General features: G+C 40.3%; 1 protein-coding gene across 1 annotated transcript in view; it reads right to left on the minus strand.

Annotated features, from left to right (window-relative positions):
• Prss12 (serine protease 12) overlaps positions 1-19,137 on the minus strand; it is a 60,454-nt gene that overhangs the window by 25,232 nt on the left and 16,085 nt on the right. Inside the window, exons 2-4 of the mRNA XM_032897370.1 lie at positions 15,932-16,082; positions 3,920-4,098; positions 2,249-2,390 (exon numbers count right to left, since the gene is read on the minus strand). Of these exons, the coding sequence (XP_032753261.1) occupies positions 2,249-2,390; positions 3,920-4,098; positions 15,932-16,082 (472 nt within the window). The remainder of the gene's footprint in view (positions 1-2,248; positions 2,391-3,919; positions 4,099-15,931; positions 16,083-19,137) is intronic.

Below are 19,137 nucleotides of genomic sequence, written 5' to 3' on the forward strand. Positions count from 1 at the left end.
TTCTCAGTCTGTGAAGTTCACCTCTCAGTCAGAAATCTTGGGCCAGTCCCTCCCCTCACTCGATACCTTTATTACCTCTCTACTAAGGACATGAAGACAAATTTTCCATTTGCCATGAATTTTCCTAATAGTTCTACTGTGCAACTGTTACATTTTTCTAACTAGATAAATTATTTAATAAGTTATGGCAACAGTTTTTAAAGTTATTTTAAGGCCATCTGTCTAACTAATCGAGTTTGGTTTTGTTTTTGTTTTTTCACAAAAACCAATGAACTTAAATTGCATATCGCCATTACTTTGGACTTAAAGCATTCTCCCAGACAATGCATTAATCCTATTTCTCTCTGTCTAATTCAGCCACAAAACATAGAACAGGAAGTTTTGTTAGCTCAGGTCTGCATTTATACAAAGAAACCAAGGTCACTCTTCTTCATTCCAAGTGAATCATTGCTTTCGGAACTTCCTCTGTAACTTTAATATGGTGCACGCTCACTCACACTGACACTCGGATGAGAACATTTTAGTACCCCTAAGTCCAGATAATTTATTCAGGAGAGGAAATAGCATGGATCTCTAAAACTAAAGTACAAACTAAATGTAAGCTAAAATATAAAATATGGAGGAAAAATTTAGTGTTATTTAATTGTTTTCACTAATGAGAAAAAAATCGTGAAAATTAATTCCCACATCTGAGACTAAATTGTTAGCGTAACATACTCATTCAATACAACATGGCGTATGCTAAGAAGTTCTTATTAATTAAATGGCCATATGTATTTGGCAACTATACCCTTTGACCTAATAATTTCAATGACTGCTATCTGCCCAAAATTATAAATGTCAGTGAATTTGTACATTTGTGTCTTCATGAAATCATTGTTTATGACTAAACTGAAAGTTACTTTTACCCTAGAACATTAACCTGAATATAATTTAATCATGGTGTGAGAATTACATCAAAACTTGTGGCTCTGTACCATTATAAAACTAAAGCAAGTGTCTATAAAATCACAGATTTAATATGATGATTGATACAGAATTACACACATGACCTGTAAGAATGGGAAGTTTCTTTTTCAAACTTTCTTTTTAAAATACAAATTTAAACATAGCTGTATCCAGCTTGGAAGCTATATAATTGAATAGTGAATGTTTGCAACTAACTGTATTTCAAGATGACAATAGTTAACTTCACCAACTTTTAAAATAATCACATAGAAATGTGAAACACAAGAATGAAGGGGCATCCATGGGCTTCATTTGAATATTTACCTCAAGGCCAAGGTTTCCAGTTACTTAAATCAACTTAAGTCTTTACACTGGAATGTATTATGTATGTACCATGAAACACTGCCCAAAGTGTGGCACTCGGATTGCAAGTAGGCAAGGTCAAAGGCTAGTTCTAAAGGCCGTCTCGTGACAAGAGGGCTGTTCTTTTCCAACAAAAGTGGCAATTATCATCATGTTCCAAGAAAGAACCATGTGACACCATAACATTCCTCAATGAAATTGCTGAAATTGTAGACACAATGATGTCAAAACTAATAACACCCAGCAGTGACAATACATCATAATAAAAGCGAGCATTCAGAAGCTTGCCTGAATAGACAACAGAATGCACAAGAAGTCACTCATAACTTCAAGCAATCTGCTCAAGAAAAGAGATGTTGGTAGAAAGGTACACGAGATAAATGACAAGAGATGGTTACCGGTATCTTTAAAAATGTCATGTGTGGGGGCTGGAGAGATGGCTTAGCAGTTAAGAGCACTGTACTGACTGCTCTTCCAGAGGTCCTGAGTTCAATTCCCAGCAACCACATGGTGGCTCACAACCATCTGTAATGAGATCTGATGCCCTCTTCTGCTGTGTCTGAAGACAGTGACAGTGTACTCACATATATAATATAAATAAATAAATCTTTTTTAAAAACTCATGTTAATAATTCCACATGTAGGTATATAGGTAAAATAGGTAGGTAAGTAGGTAAGTAGGTAGGTAGGTCAGTAGGTGGGTAGGTGGGTAGGTAGGTAGGTCAGTAGGTCAGTAGGTAGGCATTATTAATATGACAGGCAAATGACAGGCTATAGATGATGATGTGACAGATAACAAGCAAATAGACACATGATTGAAAATACATAGATAAGTCATGCATATCTATTTTTAGAAATTAAAGGTAAGGATTATGCAGAAATTCTGACTTTAAAGATACGTTTTAGCATTCAATGTCCCCACACTAGTAAGCCTTACTTAAATCCCAGCAGTCGACAAGCCACATATGTATTCATTTCAGTCCAGCCGTCATCACAAACTGTTCCCCACTGTCCCCTGTAGTACACCTCCAAGCGACCTTCATGGACACTTTTCCCTCCTGACAGTCTGATGACACCATCTGTGATAAGGAGATAAGGACACAAAGCAAACTAATTGAGAGAGAGAGAGAGAGAGAGAGAGAGAGAGAGAGAGAGAGAGAAGAAAGAACCTTGGTTTGACCTGATGCACCTGTATTCAGACCTCCCTCTGAGCTACCTGATAAGCTATCATTGCAACTCTACTCAGTCATGTGAGGTTTTATATTCTTCCTGAAGATTAACACGTGTATAGTCATGATATTTGTACTCTATTCTCCAAGCAGAAAATACATTCTGATGAAATTTCTAAGTACATATTTTTATTTTGCTATATGAAATCCTATCCAGAAAATTCCCCATAATTCCACTCCTCTCATCTAAGCACCAGCGGCCATTTTCAATGAAATGGCAAAACATATAGTGACGTAGAGATGGCATTTCAAATGTTCAAGTGCAAATCAGAAGACTGAACTAAGGATGCAGGAAAAGCTACTTTGGGTAAAGAGCCATTGATCTTGTCAGACTCCTGGGGGTGAGAAAAAGCACATCTTGCTTTTGTTCTTTTACTGATAATACAGATTTGAAATTTGAATCTTATTAACTCAGTGAGTAATTATACACAGAGAATTCTACAAAGAGTTTGAGAGCAGGAAGCACAATAAATTTTATTCTCCAAGAAGGTAGACTTAAAAGCTATTTCCACCATCCCCAACCCCACCCCAATCCAAATACCTCTTATGAAGTCCAAAAACCAGGGAGTAAAACACACTTTTCATAGATCTCTGTGATCCACTGAAGCAAAGGGAAGCCTCCTGACACAAAACTTGTCTGGGGATGAAATTTGATTGTCTGCATAGTATTGTACTGCCTATGTCCTCCTAAGGCACTAACAAGAGTATCTCATCAGAAAAAGGGGGCAATGGTGCCTCAAGGAAATGAAATTCTCTGCCTTAACGTTGGTGTAAATTAGACATTTCTAGTATATATAAATGCATTGTGTTGCTAATAAAAAAGCAAAAGCATAAATAAAGACGTATAAGTTCAGAATTCTGTAGACACTAATTCTCTTACTTTTCACACACACAAATATACAAAACTAAAAATAATTTAAAGCATCCTCTTCTGACCTATATGAACAGACATGCTACCATGTGCATTATTCTAAAATTTGATTACAAAGTTAGCTTGGCCTCTTTATCAGTTTTCTTTAATCAGCAGTCACACCCACACAGTTGAACAGCAGCTACAAACACATTCAGGGAACTGAAATGGATTAAAGACGAAATAGACTGACACCTAATGTCTTATATGAATTGCTGCACATTAAATTGGAGTGTTGGTTACTACATATTGCAGCAAAACAGCTTTGTTGGACTTTAAATAGAAACTTCTAGAAATAAGCGAGTGAAGAAATTATAGTTTGCAATAAAAAATGTATTTGATTTTATCTTAAGCTTTGATTAGGTTCATTATCTGTCTCCTTGTTGACAATATCTGAGTTGGGAAAGGAAGCTAAGGCAATCCCAGTCAGGGGGCAGACGGTAGCACAGTTAGGAAGTGACACCCTTACCTGTCAGAGGAGCACAAGACACTCCGGCATCTTCTTTATGGCCACAGTTATGTTCTCCCCAGGAGCTCTTTGGACACTGCTCAATTGACAGCTCATTCCCAGTGCAGCGTACTTCATCCAACAATATTGGGCCAGATCCTTCCCCAAAATGTGCCTGATGCCATGCTTTGGCAATGCCACTGAACAAGCATAAAAACAGATGAATTCTGGATTCAATAATGAAAGGTTCTCCCCTCTGGCAAACACAGTGATTATGCCCACTCCCTAATCTACACCAGAGGTTACTCTTGAGAATCTTTCCTCTCTTTGGTCCACCACCACATGAGTTTTTGGGTTGTTTATTTGGTTGGTTGGTTGGTTTTCAATTTTTTTATTGGATATTGTTATTTACATTTCAAGTGATTCCCTTCCATAAGCCCCTGCCCCTTCTTCTATGAGGGTGTTCCTGCACCCATCCATCTACCCCTTCCTGCCTCCCCACCCTGACATTAATTGACTCTGGGGGGGTCCAGCCTTGACAAGAAAAAGAGCTTCTCCTCCCGTTGGTGCCCCACAAGGCCATCCTGTGCTACATATGCAGCTGGAGCCATGGGTCTGTCCACGTGTACTCTTTGGATGGTGGTTTAGTCCCTGGGAGTTCTGGTTGGTTGGTATTGTTGTTCTTATGGGGTTTAAAAGTCCTTCAGCTCCTTCAATCCTTTAAAATGCTTGGCATTTCTCAACCTTTATCCTCCCTCTTGCAGTAGTAACATAATCTCAGTGTTTTAAACAGTACAGTACTGACTTCCCAAAAGAAACACCACATTTCCAAGTCTGTTTATAACATAACATAAACACCATTTTAACAATGCTTAAGTACGTTAAGTCACTCTTGTTGCTGTACACCTCTCTATACCATCTGGCTGCAGAAGTTTTTTGTCATCTCAAAATAAAACTTTGCCATTAAGTTTTTAATGGTACTATTTAGACAGAGACTATTGTGGATCGTTTGAAGGCAATAATCTATCTCCTTCGTACTGCACATAGAGCAAAGTTAATGGCTGGGGCTGGAGAAGCTACACTGGCTCAAGTTGTGTCCTCTCCATGCACACACATTTAGGAGACAAGGTCTCAAGCCATAGCCCAGACTACTCTAAAACCATCTACGTAGTCCAGGATAGCCTTAAGCTCACAGTAACCATTCTGTCTCAGGCTCTGGAGTGCTGGATTGGAAGCATGAGCACTGTGTCCATCAAGATGGCTCTAGTAAGGGCCCAGAAGTGGAAGCGGGAAAGAACTAGAGGTCCCAATGATGGTGGACCCACTAAGCTAGACTTGGCTGGCTGCCTCTGCTCTCTTCTCTAAGAGTCAATTAAGTGCAGGATTAAATTTGTTTAAGCTCCTGTTATTCAGTCAAGTCTATTTCTGACAAAAACAGTGTCACACAAGTTTACTCATAACAAATTTCTCCTACCATTTCAAATGTGGCCTTGATTCAGTGAAGATGGCCATCACCTGCTGAAATGACTGACGTTAGAGATGGCGTTTCAGCCCCTGCAGCCTTTACCCTTGGACTTTAACCTTTGTATCCTCAGCTCTTCATTGATATCGTGCCTATTCCCTTACTCACTATGTTATAACCACTTTGAGTATTACAACAAAAAGATACTAAAAGAAAAATGTTCATTAAGTGGATATAATATACATTGCAATGATGGTAAAATCTTATGCAGGCAACTTCATGGTTACAGATCGAATTCATTTTATTAGGTATTATAGAGGTTGTAGGGGTCTCAAAAGTAGTTCTGTTGAAAACAACACTTAAAATTAAGCCCTTTTTAAAATAAGATCAATATAAACACGTAGGGCACAATTGCCCCGTTATGGCCTGACTAAGTCTAGAAACATTTCAGAGGGTACCAAAGGGATGGACTGAGGAATGCCTACTGGGGAGGGGCTTTACCTCCTTCTCTGAACTAAACAACTTGTCCCAACAAATAAAAACCAGAATCTATTGAACAGATGTAAAGGAAAATCCAACAATGATAGCCTAATGTGAATGGTATTGGCAAAGTGAGTTAACTTATGAATGACTTTGCTTTGAGTTCCCTGCCTAAGATTTATGACTCCTTGTTTAGAAGGATTCAGGATGGGACAGAAGCCCTAGCTAATGACTCCAGAGCAGATAACAACAAATGAAAACCCATAGACCCAATCCTGAATGGCACCTATTGCCCTGCTACTATTCCACTAAGAGGGATTTTTACAAGTTCTGAATGGTCAATGGGAAGGGGAAGATTGAAACAATAATGTAATGGGTGTTCTGTAACATCAACTGAAATCCAACTGTTCTTATACAAAAGTGAAGCTGTGTTGAGGCCAAACCTTGTTTGTGCCTGAGACAGTGCTGGCACAGTGACATAGCTGAGCAACCACAAAGTCTAAAGTATTTGCATCCACTTTGGGATGGTTTGCATGAGAGATGTGCTTCACAGGCTCACGTTCTGGAATGTTTGGTGGTGCTGTGTGGGGAGACACAGAACCTTTAGTAAGTGGAGCCTCACCGGAGCGAGTACATTACCACTTTGGGGGCTTTAAGGTTTTATAGTTTGTCTCCACTTCCTGTTCTTTCTCTCAGCTCCCTGTGTAGGATGCACATGTATTTGGCCAGCTTCTGGCTGTCAGGAAGCCTGCACCACCCTGTTTTCCTGAATACTGACATGACTTCCCCACCCTAATAGATTTTCTCACTCCGGAACTGCAGTCTAACTCTCTCCCAACTGAGCTATTTCGGTGGCCGTTCACTCCTGGAACTATAAGCAAAAATAACCCTCTTTCTCTGCTAGTTGATTTTCATGGTGATAATTTATCACAGCAACAACAAAAAATAAACCAAATCATGCCCCTTTATAAGAGAGGGATTGATAAAAGCAAGCACAGAATATGATGCAGGGGGAAACAATGCTACTCAAGAGAATGAGCTCTGACTAGGTAACTGTGCAGGTCCTGGGGAAATCAGACTGAGGGAAAGGCAAATTAACCTCCTCCGTAGAGCTTTGCACCAAGAAAAGATGTCAAGGAAAAATCTCAGTCGGTTCAATTCACTGACTATAATAAGGCTATACGAAACCAAACCTTCAGGGGATGATGTAAAATTTGATCCCAAACTCCTAGCAGAAACAAAATTAAATTAAATCCAGCTGGTTTAAAGATCGAGGGGGGGGGATGGAGAGGAGTGGGGGTGAAAGAAGTGTGTGTGTGTGTGTGTGTGAGAGAGAGAGAGAGAGAGAGAGAGAGAGAGAAGGAGGAGGAGAAGAAGAGGAGGAGGAGGAAGAGGAGGAAGAAGAGGAGGAGGAGGAAGAAGAGGAGGAGGAGGAGGAAGAAGAGGAGGAGGAGGAGGAGGAGGAGGAGGAGGAGGAGGAAGAAGAAGAAGAAGAAGAAGAAGAAGAAGAAGAAGAAGAAGAAGAAGAAGAAGAAGAAGAAGAAGAAGAAGAAGAAGAAGAAGATGAGTAAAAAGATACTAAGCTAAAATAATAGGAGTGTTGTTCTTATAACCTTGGATATAAGAGATGTCTTTCTCAACAAGACAGGAAGCCCAGAAGGCAGAAAAATGAAGCTTAAAAAGGTTAAATCTGAGTACATACAAACTGGAAACTACCACATAATCATTCACAGGCAAAGTGAATACTTTAGAACAAATATTTGCAATACATAACAGCAACCAAACAAATTCTCAGTAATTGCTAAGGATAGGGCTCTCATTAGATTTTATTGAATAAGAAAACAACCAATTTTAAAAATAATCGGGTAACGGGATGGATTAAAGTGGAGAAAGAATTTCCTGTGGCCACTGGCCACATAAGATGTTCAAGATTGTGATTGGTCAAATTCAAGCAAACACATTCTTGTAAAGCATTCTCACCTGCAAATTTTTTTCCCTCAGATTTAAGGGATTAATACTATTTGAATGCAAAACTTTGGCAAAGGCTTTCTGCCCCCAAGGAAAAAGATCACAAAGACTGGTGTCACCAATTGACTGGTAATGAGCTCATATTCTGGGGTGGAATAACTGAACTGTGTTACATTCCAAACACTGAGTTATTGCACAGCCCAATTTCTCAGATAAAAGCATGAGCCCTGCTGCTTGCCGTGGGCCTGCCTCACATACTTGACGAAGAATCCAGTACCAGGGAGTGGCAATTCCAAATCATGACCCGAAAGAAGCTACTTATGCCAAAGTATGTCTAAAGCACCAAGGTGTATTTTGTTTTCTGTCTTAAATTTATTTCCACATCTCCCACTGAAACAATATCATGTTATAAATGTCTCAAAAATATCTAATTAAAATAATGGATCATGGGAGTTGGGGATTTAGCTCAGGGGTAGAGCACTTGCCTAGCAAGCGCAAGGCCCTGGGTTCGATCCTCAGCTCCAGAAAAAAAAATAATAATGGATCATAAAAACAATAATAAACGTGAGAGGGGGAGCACTAACCAGAAAAGTATCATGCAACATTAACTTAATTTTCTAGCCTAATGTTTGCATTTATTAAAACCAGGATGACATATGTGCATGTTTATGCATGTATACATACACACACATACACATACACTTTTCCTTCAGTCAGGATTTTCTAGTGACCTGCTGCTGGTTTTCATGAGAAAAAACAAAGCAATGTATGACTTCTCCTAAAGAAATCAGACAGTACTAGGGAAAGGGGCAAAACCCATGAGCTGGGACTTCAGAAAGCTCTGTGTGAATTCAGTGAGCCTCTGTGCTCTGTCCTTCCCTTATGGAAATAATTTTCACAGCAGCCTGCCAGTTTTGTGCTGAAGCTCCAAGAGTTCACTCCTTTTGTGCCCTGACCACAGAGAAAGCTTATGGGAAACGCTGTCCTGATACAATGCACTGGCTTGTTTCATGTGGAGTCATTTGTCCCAGGTGACAGCAATTCCCAATGAACACTGGCTAGTTTCATTCAGAATTCTAACCCTCATCCAATGTGTTCCCTTCACTAACCAAAGTGCATGGACTTACTATAAATAGACAAGACCAAATAAACACCACCATCTGACCCAAACTTGGCCATTATTTGAAGCAGACAAGGTGAGTAGGCCAGAGAAGTATATACTCAAATAAGCATGCACTCTTTAGGTTATGAAACACTGGCTCTTCGGGGAGGGGAAGGGAAAAAAAAGACTGGCTCTTCAACTGCACATTCCAGTTTGTGACACTTGTGACCTATAGCTATAGGAACTCACTTTTAATGATCAGTGTCCTGGGTCTATCTGGAAGGCAGTCCCCTCCATCACCAGTGACTCCCCATCTGCAATGATTCCTTATTTCTTGCCTGGCACTGGTCTATGAGCACTGTGCATATTAACTTATTTAATCTTTCCCTACAACTGCATGATGTTATAACACCAAGTTTACAGATAAGAGAACTGAAGCTGACAGTTAAATAGCTTTCCCAGAATGCTACTGGACTGGCTGGTTTTGTGTGTCAACTTGACGCAAGCAGGAGTTATCACAGAGAAAGGTGCCTCAGTTGTGGAAATGCCTTCATGAGATCCAGCTGTAAGGCATTTTCTCAACCAGTGATGTAGGTAGGAGGACCCAGCCCACTGTGGGTGGTGACATCCCTGGCCTGGTAGTCTTGGGTTCTATAAGAGAGCAAGCTGAGCAAGCCAGGGGAAGCAAGCCAGTAAGTAACATCCCTCCATAGCCTCTGCATCAGCTCCTGCTTCCTGACCTGTGTAAGTTCCAGTCCTGACTTCCTTTGGTGATGAACAGCAATGTGGAAGTGTAAGCTCAATAAACCCTTTCCTCCCCAACTTGCTTCTTGGTCATGATGTTTGTGCAGGAATAGAAACCCTGACTAAGACATCTACTATGTCAAAACGTCAGCTACCAACAGGCTCTGAACATTACGTGTGTTAGAGCCTCCTAGGATCTTTTGAATTGATGACAGATGCTATGTCTAACACAGTCCAGCCAAAACACCATCACCGTCATTTGCTTTCTTTCCTTTTTTCTCTGTTTATTTCAGATCTGTATTTCAGTTCTGCCTTTTAACAGAGTATTGCACGGGTGAGAAGAAAATCCTTTATTGTTGGAGCCCCAAGTCTCAAGACTGTTTCCCTCTAACAAGATAGAAATGCCCAACGAAGGGGACGGAGAACCTATAGAGACCATATCTAGAGCTTAGGCAAGGATCCCAGTTGGGGGATGGGGCCACCCACACACCTCCAAAGTTTTAACCCAGAATGACTCCTGTCTAAAGGAAATATAGAGACAAAGTGTGGAGCAGAGATTGAAGAAAAGGTCATCCAGAGACTGCCCCCACCTGGGGACCCATCCCATTTGCAGTCACCAAACCCAGACACTATTGAAGATGCCAAGAAGTGCTTGCTGACAGAAGCCTGATATAGCTGTCTCCTGAGAGGCTCTGCCAGAGCCTGACGAATACAAAGACAGATGCTTACAGTCAACCACTGGACTGAACACAGGGACCCCAATGGGGGAGTTGGAGAAAGGACTGAAGTAGCTGAAGGGGTTTGCAACCCCATAGGAAGAACACAATATCAGCCAACCAGACCCCCCAAAGCTTCCAGAGACTAAACCACCAACCAAAGAGTACACATAGAGGGACCCATGGCTCCAACAACATTTGTAGCAGAGGATGATCTTGTCTGGCATCAATGGGAGGAGAGGCCCTTGGTCCTGGGAAGACTGGATGCCCCAGTGTAGGGGAATGCCAGGGTGGGGAGGCAGGAGTGAGTGAGTAGAGGGAGGAGCACCCTCATAGAAGCAGGGGGAGGGCAGATGGGACAGGGGTTTTCCAGAGGGGAAACTGGGAAGGGGATAACATTTGAAATGTAAATAAATAAAATATCCAATTAAAATTTTTTTTAAAAAAAATGTGTGGTTAAAAAAAAGGAAAGTGGTTCCTAGTGGGCTTCACTTTCTCATCTGTTAGCAAACTTCCTTCTCTGGGCAATGAATTCCATATGTCTAGAAATTCTTCATTGTAATTTTGTAAGATTTGTTTCTTAGGGAAATAAAAAAAGAAAAAAATTAAAAAGTAACTTATACAAAATAATTTTTATTCTAACTATTTAATATGATTCTATTTGGTCATTTTACAGCTCCCTTGAAGGGGGAAAAACCACTAATGGAAAGAAACATTTAAAATAATTAAATTTCTATGTAAATCATGGAACTTCAGCACAGTGAAATGTGATGTCATGCTAAGCTGTGCTTTTAAAGGTTCCTAAAGCTATGAGGAAATGCTTTTAATATAAGTTCACAGAAGGGAAGTCGAAAATGTCTCCACCTGAATTTCACTGAGTACATACGCGTCCCCAGGTTATCTAATTGGACAGCATCTGCCTGTCTCCCTTTTTTTCTCTTCATGGTTCCCACACTCTGGGTTAATCAACTTTAAGCATCTTAAGAACGGTAATTCCTTTTGCATTTAGAAAGCTTTCCAGCTATCAAAATACACAGATGCTATTGAAATATGCGGGTCAGAATGACGGGATCTCACAAGGAAATTATAACTAGCACTCCAGCAACGCACCGGGCAGTTTCCCTTTGCTGGTTCAGCAAAGCAAGCCAAAGTGAGAGGAAATTTGCCTAAGAACAAAGCATGAATAAAGCATGAAATAACTTAGGCTGCCCACTATCAGCCTGGGACCATTAAAAACAATTTCACCCGAAGGTACTTTGCCTTTCAATGAGCAAGCATGGAGGAAGGGGATTTGCACCACGTGGCCTATTATTCTCTCAGAGCTCGTATTTAAGTGATACTATGCAAACCCCCTTCCTGCTATGAATCTGTGTGGCTTGTTGCTTAGGGCTTTCGGGAGGACTTTGCTGACTTGCCGCATAAGCAGTGGGAGGTCTTAGGTCACTAGGGGAAGACTGTGGGACAGTGGGTTCTTCCCGGTTATTTCTCCTCAGCTCCCAGCCCTGAGGTAAGGAGCTTGTTTTAACGCCATCTTTTGTCTCATCACAGGCCCCAGGGCAAAGGGGCCAACCAACCAAAGAGTGAAGGCTCCGAAACCACTCCCAGATGTGTGGGAGACAGAGGCAGGAGGATTACAAATTAAAGAGGGTCCTGAACTACAAAGTGAGTCCAAGGACTGCCGGGGTTAAGTTAGTTTCTTTCTCAAAAAGTTTTAAACGGAGAGAGACAGAGGTGAGGATTTGAGCTTAGTGACAGAGCACTTGACTGTCAGGAGTCCGTCTTCAGTCTGAAGGAAGTGGTGAGTTAATCCTGAAGAGAGTAAGGATTACTTAATCTACATTAGCATAGACTTCCTGGTGAGTGTGCTTCTGAATCCTCTCCAGATTCTAGACTATTTGTCAACAGGACTTTTTAGGAACTATGTTTACAATGAAAATACATTTTGTCTTCCACCAAAGAACGCCACACTACAACACGAGAGCTTTTGTAATCACTTGATAACCCCAGGTATCCTTAACACTCCATGCATCATTTAAATCTAATATGCATTTTTTTCTAAGTAACAAAATGTTTGTGGCCTTTCTATCTGCCTTGTGGTATAGAGTAATCCTTATTGTAAATACTAAAATCACAAGGGGAGTCCAAGAGATGCCCAAAACAGCATAAGCTGTTTCTATTAACTTTGGTTGCCTCCCAGAACTTTAAGGTAAAAACCATTTTACTGAAGACACCACACACATTTGACAGAGGAGGTTGGGGAACTGAGCTGGAACTAACACGGAAGCCCCCTCACCAGGACTAGCTCTTATAGCATCTGAAGGAGCTATGCAAGCTAACAATGGAGAAAAGCAATCAATATCCTGTCCAAACAAGAGCAATGAGCAGCATGGCAAAATATCCCTAATGATGCAAATCAATAGGTACTTATTTCTTGGGGGTAATGGAGACTCCTCTAATAGGACTTAAGACCTACTGATTAGGAGGGAATACATGTCTGGTTATGTACATCTAGCCAATTACCCATGATTTGTAAGGTTGTGACCCCTAGAGGAAAACCTTTTACTGCCACCTTTCTAAATCAGAAATATTAATTAATAATTTCTAACTGCATCCTAAATCCTTACCCACAGGTAAGTGTAACTCTGACCACTCCTCAATGAAATGTCTCTTTACAGCTGATAAAGATAATCACAGAAATTCACAGCTGGAAGAATGCATAAAACAACTAACTGAGGGGCGTCTGACCTCACCTGATACATCTACAGCATGGCCCCCACGCCCAAGGCTCAGGGAACATCACAGAAGATGGGCCAGAAAGATTTTAAGAGTCAGAGGACCAGGACGTCTGCTCTGAGACCATGCTTTCTAGATGGGGAAGCGATACCCAAGAAATTTCAAAAATGTGGATGACTGAAGAAGACCAGCAGGGTGATAACATCAGTGGTCATGCCAATGTGGATGGGAGAAATCTTATAAGGCTCTGTTCCTAAAGGAAGAGCTACAGACAATTAGTAGCTGCTGAGAAAAGAAGATCTGGTCTTCACCAGAGACAAACCCACTTGATCTCAAGTAGTCAGTCCTAAACACATATACACATGAGCAGCACTAAATGGACTCACCAGACTAGAGTTTGTATATACATGTGATGTGTGTGTATATGTTTATGCATAAAAATAATAATTTAAACAGAGGTCAGGAACTTGAGAGGGACTTTGGGGGCACAGGAGTTGGAGTGGCGAAAGGAAGTGTGGAAATGATGTGAATAGTGTACCCATGGATTAAAGTCTCAAAAACTTAAAAATTTGTAATTAATCAAAAGTCAATATAACACCAGGAAGTGGTGGTGTATGCATTTAATTCCAGCCATTGAGAGGCAGAGGCAGGTGGATCTCTGAGTTCGAGGCCAGCCTGGTCTATAGAGTGAGGTCCAGGGCAGTCAAGGATACACGAAGAAACCCTATCTCTGGGAAAACAACAACATGCCATTGGCATAGTCTTTAAAATGCCGTTTTGGGTAAGGGTATAGATTTCTTCATAGTCAAGATAAAAATCACTTGGCACGTTGTGAACGTAAGTAACAGACAGCTCAGCAAATACAGATTATACAAATTAGAGTGTTTTGAAGATTCAGAATCCAGAGATATCTCTTACGAAACTCCAGACAGTCTGGCTAGAGAAACTGCATCTGAAAAATCTCACCATCAAATTCTCATCTTACTTTTCATGTTCAACATCTTTTAAATATAACACTCCCTAGTTAGATTGACCCTGGCAGCTTATATATCTTGTACAGTTACTACATCACTAACCACTGTAAATTAGAAAACATGTTATGGGGGAGAAAACTGTTAAGAGGAGCTATTTTGTAACAACTTCAAGGTAGGAGAACCACAGGCTTCCAGAAACCAGCAGGTGTTCATGCTGCTATGCTGATGTATGTCCAGCAGCAACAATTGGAAACATTAATACTGGCCTTGAAACTGAGACCTAGACAAACAAAAAAAGAAAATCCTAAAATTTCACTATTTGCTATGGTTTTATTAAAAAGAACTGACTAGCCCTATATCTGACCCACCTAAAGAAAGTGATTAGAGGGTTGGGGATTTAGCTCAGTGGTAGAGCACGTGCCTAGCAAGCACAAGGCCCTGGGTTCGGTCCTCAGCTCCCAAAAAAAAAAAAAAAAAAAAAAGTGATTATAGCAGCCAGCTATACTGCTAGTGATTAAGGTCAAAGCCACTGTTCTAGGATTTCTTATGCTCGTTCATTCCCCACACAGGAACAGGGAAAGTAAAGACGTCACTTCCATGTTCAATTTTAGTATTGCCATTATGGGATAAAACAAACAAACAAAACAGAGTCAGTCTATGACCATGACTCCTGGTGAAGAGTAGGTTGGTAACCCATCATCTATGATGATGACCAAGCAGAATGCTAGCTCTGAGCTAATTGAGCCATTGTGACTCATTTCCAATTTCAGGACCTGGAAGAATGGAAGAAGCAAATAAATGACACTAATTCAGAAGATGGGACATTCTCTAGTGTGTCCATTTGAGAAGTCTGAGCAATGAAAACAGCAGAGACTGACACAGATTCTAGAAGACTTCAGGGACATAATGTCCAGCTACACTAAATTATCTTGGACTAACTCCTCCTATGGGCCAACCATCAGTACAGGGAGTGATGACAAACACTTGAATATGATGAGGAATTAGGCTAATTATGATGATGATAATTTGGCTATGTTGGACAAGGTTCTTATTTTTTAATAGATGCATACTCAAGCTTTCAGAGATAAAAATTTAAAATACTTTGATGTAAACACAGAGTTTTGAAAGGGGAGTGGCAGTCAAAAAACAATTCCAAAACAATCTAGAGTAATCAGCCCGAGATTACTAATCCTACCTCAATATCAAAGAATCTGACTGACAAAATGGCATATTCCCTAAGACATTCTCTTCCCAGGGGTCTCTTGCAAAGTGCTAAGTAGAATATATAATCCCAGGTAAACTTTTAGCCATGTTAACCAATGTTAGAAAAGCATAATATTCCTGAATAATTGCAGTACCAAAAGGACTGTGGATGTTGTTTTTCACCCTGATGTTCTCATTAGACGCTTCATTCCATTCCCTAAATGGGGATTACTTCCTTGGTACATGAATAAACATCCTTTGTTCTCAGAACATAACTAACAAAATAAAAGGAAGTGATCTTCTAAAGTTTAGATAATCTTTGGAAAAGCTAAATTTAAAGTAAGCTAACAATTAGTGTGTCATTCAGTGGCTTAGGGGAAAAGACAAATGCGTAGACAATAGCAGCCACTACTTGTGAGCATCATAAAGGCTACTAATGAAATCAGTACAATCCTTAGTTCAGACACAGGCAAGTTAGACCTATAGAATATGTATGTACTCTTAGGAGAGTTTACAGACTAGTACCAAGACAAGGATAGCCTTTTCTCTATTGGTTTGAGGACATGTACAATTTAAACATATCTTTGGTGTATCGAAGTAATCACCCAAAACTAAGAAAATAAAATAAATCCAAAGTAGTTCAAAACAAACCTGAGACCCAGCTGCCTGCAGATGACTTCTGCATCTGCGTTGTCCCATTGGTCGTCACAGATGGTTCCCCATTGGCCAGCGTGGTACAGCTCCACTCGACCTTCATGCCCACTCTTCCCACCAACAAGGCGAATGACAGGCAACGCGGGGCCTGTGTGATACAAAGTTAAAGGCAACTTCAAGCCACGGCTTTGTACACATTTCATTTTCTTCCATTCTCAGAATTAATGCTGATTAAGCTACACCAGTGGCATGCAATATAAATATCTAATAGATATTATGAGAATCTTGAGCAATTAAAATACTCCAAATTGAATTATACTTTGAGAGGGAGCTCCTCTGAGGAAATAATCCTAATTCATTTTTTTTTAACTCCAGAATCCAGGGAGTAGACATGAACAAGTTCCAATCATTTAAGACATAGTTAATTTTCATCAGATTATGATGACGTCATTAATTTTGTATTTAAATTAATTAACATTGAACATAAATTGAACAACTTCAATGTATAATTATTGGCCATAGTTCTCATGTCTATAACATATTTGTTTTCAACATGAAATTTCTTTTACATCGGTAGAAATCAATGCAAAATTACTTCATTGTAGTAATTAGTGACCATTATAGATTAAACCTCCAATTCACTTTGGTGCAGCTCAGTTCATTTTCACGTCCTGTGTTAACAACCCCCACAAGTGGCCACATTCCTGGTGCCTTGTAAATCTCTAAAACCCTCTATCACCATTCCTGGCCTATACACTTGGCCATGACTGCATGCCTCCCACCTTTGTCCTTCTCCCTCCCACCTCGGTTTCCACCTCAGATTCCTTACTCTTGCTGTCCCTCATGTTTGAAAGGCATATGTCCCTTACACTTGCAGATATCCCCCTGATTTTCATATGACTGTCTCTCTCCATTAGGTTGTCAGCTATCAACATCCCTTCCCATAGGAGGACCTGCCTGTCTGAGCTAAATCAGTATCCTACACAGTTCAGGGTGCAAGCTGTAATCTTAGTTCTCTAGAGATAGAAGTAGGAGAATTTTCCCAAGCTGAAGGCAAACGTGCTCTAGATAGCGAGTTCTAGACCAACCAGTGCTGCACAGAGAGACTCTGTCTCAAAGTAACAAAAATAAACAAAACAACAAATGCCAGTCTAAAGCTTGCCCTGCTCCACTGACTAACTTTGCCTCTTGGAGGATTATGTTTGTGTAGCATTTCCACCTATTCTTTGCGTGTCAGTTGTCACTTTCCTCTCAATGAAGATGAGGACAGAGACACTACCTCCCTCACCTGTGTATTTATGAACCTGATAGTCGGAAGGCCTGCAACAGGTATTATTTGACTGACTGAGTTAGCAGATGATATATAAAACCTAGAAAAGGTATTTCAAACAACAGAGACTACTTCACCAGGCCCATGTTTTCAGTTGTGTGTATAAACAGATATAGCTAACAGGATGCAAAATGGTGCCGTGAGTTTCCCAGGCTGCCCTGGGAAAAAGGTTTTGAAACCTTTGAATTAGATAGATGCCAGAAAGTACAGGAAGCTGAAGGTTTGACCCTGGCTGGGGAGAGTGAAGGAAGAGATAACTCCACCCTTGGTACCTGGAGGCAGACTCCATCAACTGAGGATAACCTAAGGTCAATAGATGCATCCTTGAGGCATTTAACTACTGTGAGGTTCACTGCTGTAGGTCTGAAAACTGTGAAGCTCCAGCATACTGCTTAACACCCACAGACACAGCTCTCTGACAGAGCAGTTAATCCTTAGTAGGTTTTGAGCATGCAAAGCCAGGTCTGCCTGTAGACCCTGAAATTCTGACAGCATAGAAAGGAAAGAATTTTATGACAGGTCAACAGAGAAGAGCTCGGCTAAATGGGTATGAAAATATCACAAGCAAATTTATTTCCTTGTATACTACACTCACAGGGGGGAAAAAGTAAAAATAGAAGTGATAGGGCTGAGAAGGACAAAAGATGGGATTTATAGGGATTATAAAAGAAAAGGAAAGGAGAGGCAACATCAAGATTTAATGGGCATCTCATGCTCCGGAGAAAGGACCACAGATGTCAGACCACACCTACACCATCCCCTACCACCAGCTCTTCTACACAGTCCACGGCAATCCCTCTAAGTTGGCCCTTAGGGTGTCTTGTGATGAGTGCTTTTGTTTGTTTTGTTTTGGTTGGTTTGGTTTTTAATTGCCATGGACTGGCAGCTAGCATTTCAGGTCCTAGAATATCTGACCATGATGTTATCACCAAAGAAAATGTAAAGAGCAGTATGTTGTGTATTCCTTAGCTTTGGGTTACCTATTAAACCTTCAGGTTACATATTAAAATATATTGCTCACATTCAGAGATGTACATTTGCAGACTTATACCGTATCACCTTCTATCTAGTATGTAAGTGGGAACGAGCCTTTACTCAAGTCAACAACCAACATGAGGGAATATGTTATCTACAACCCAAAGAAAACTGCTAATATTACGATTACACCACAATCCAATGGCCTAAATGTGAAATGTTTGTTACAGGCTTACGTATTTGAACACTTGGTCTTCTACTGTTCATGCAGCTATTACGGAAAGTCACAGAGCCTCTCTGGAGGAAGTGGGTCATTGGAGGCGGGACTTAGAGCCTTGTAGCTCCACCCTACTTCCTGTTTGCCATCTTCTTCTTCTTCCTGAGTGCGAGTGACCAGCTAGCTTCTTGCTCTGACGGATATGCCTTCCCTGTCTACTGCCATATCTTGCATGCCATGATGCACTATATCCTTCTGAAACCGTGAGTCAGAATAAGCCCTTTTTCCCTTAAGTCTCACTTGTCAGGGTATTTATCGCAACAATGAGAGAGCAACTAAGATAGTTATACATTGGGAAAGCATTCTGTCCCAATCGCAATATTTTATATTCGGTATCAAGATGATCTTGTACCCTCCATGACTTCCTACTGCCAAAATAAGTGCTTCATGTGCAGCATAATATACAGTTAATATTTTTGTGAGTTATATAAAAAGAAAATATAAAATTAGATATTATTGGAAAACCAAACAATTCAGTTATGCATTCGTTTTCAACAGCATTTAATTATATTGTTGAATATCATTCAGACTTATTTCTATATTTAAACACTTAAGGAAATGACTTAACTAAGACACATTTATCATCTAGAGCCATATTTAAAACAGTAAAACTGGAAAAAG

The sequence above is a fragment of the Rattus rattus genome, chromosome 3, assembly GCF_011064425.1.
Source record: "Rattus rattus isolate New Zealand chromosome 3, Rrattus_CSIRO_v1, whole genome shotgun sequence".
Classification (NCBI taxonomy): domain Eukaryota; kingdom Metazoa; phylum Chordata; class Mammalia; order Rodentia; family Muridae; genus Rattus; species Rattus rattus.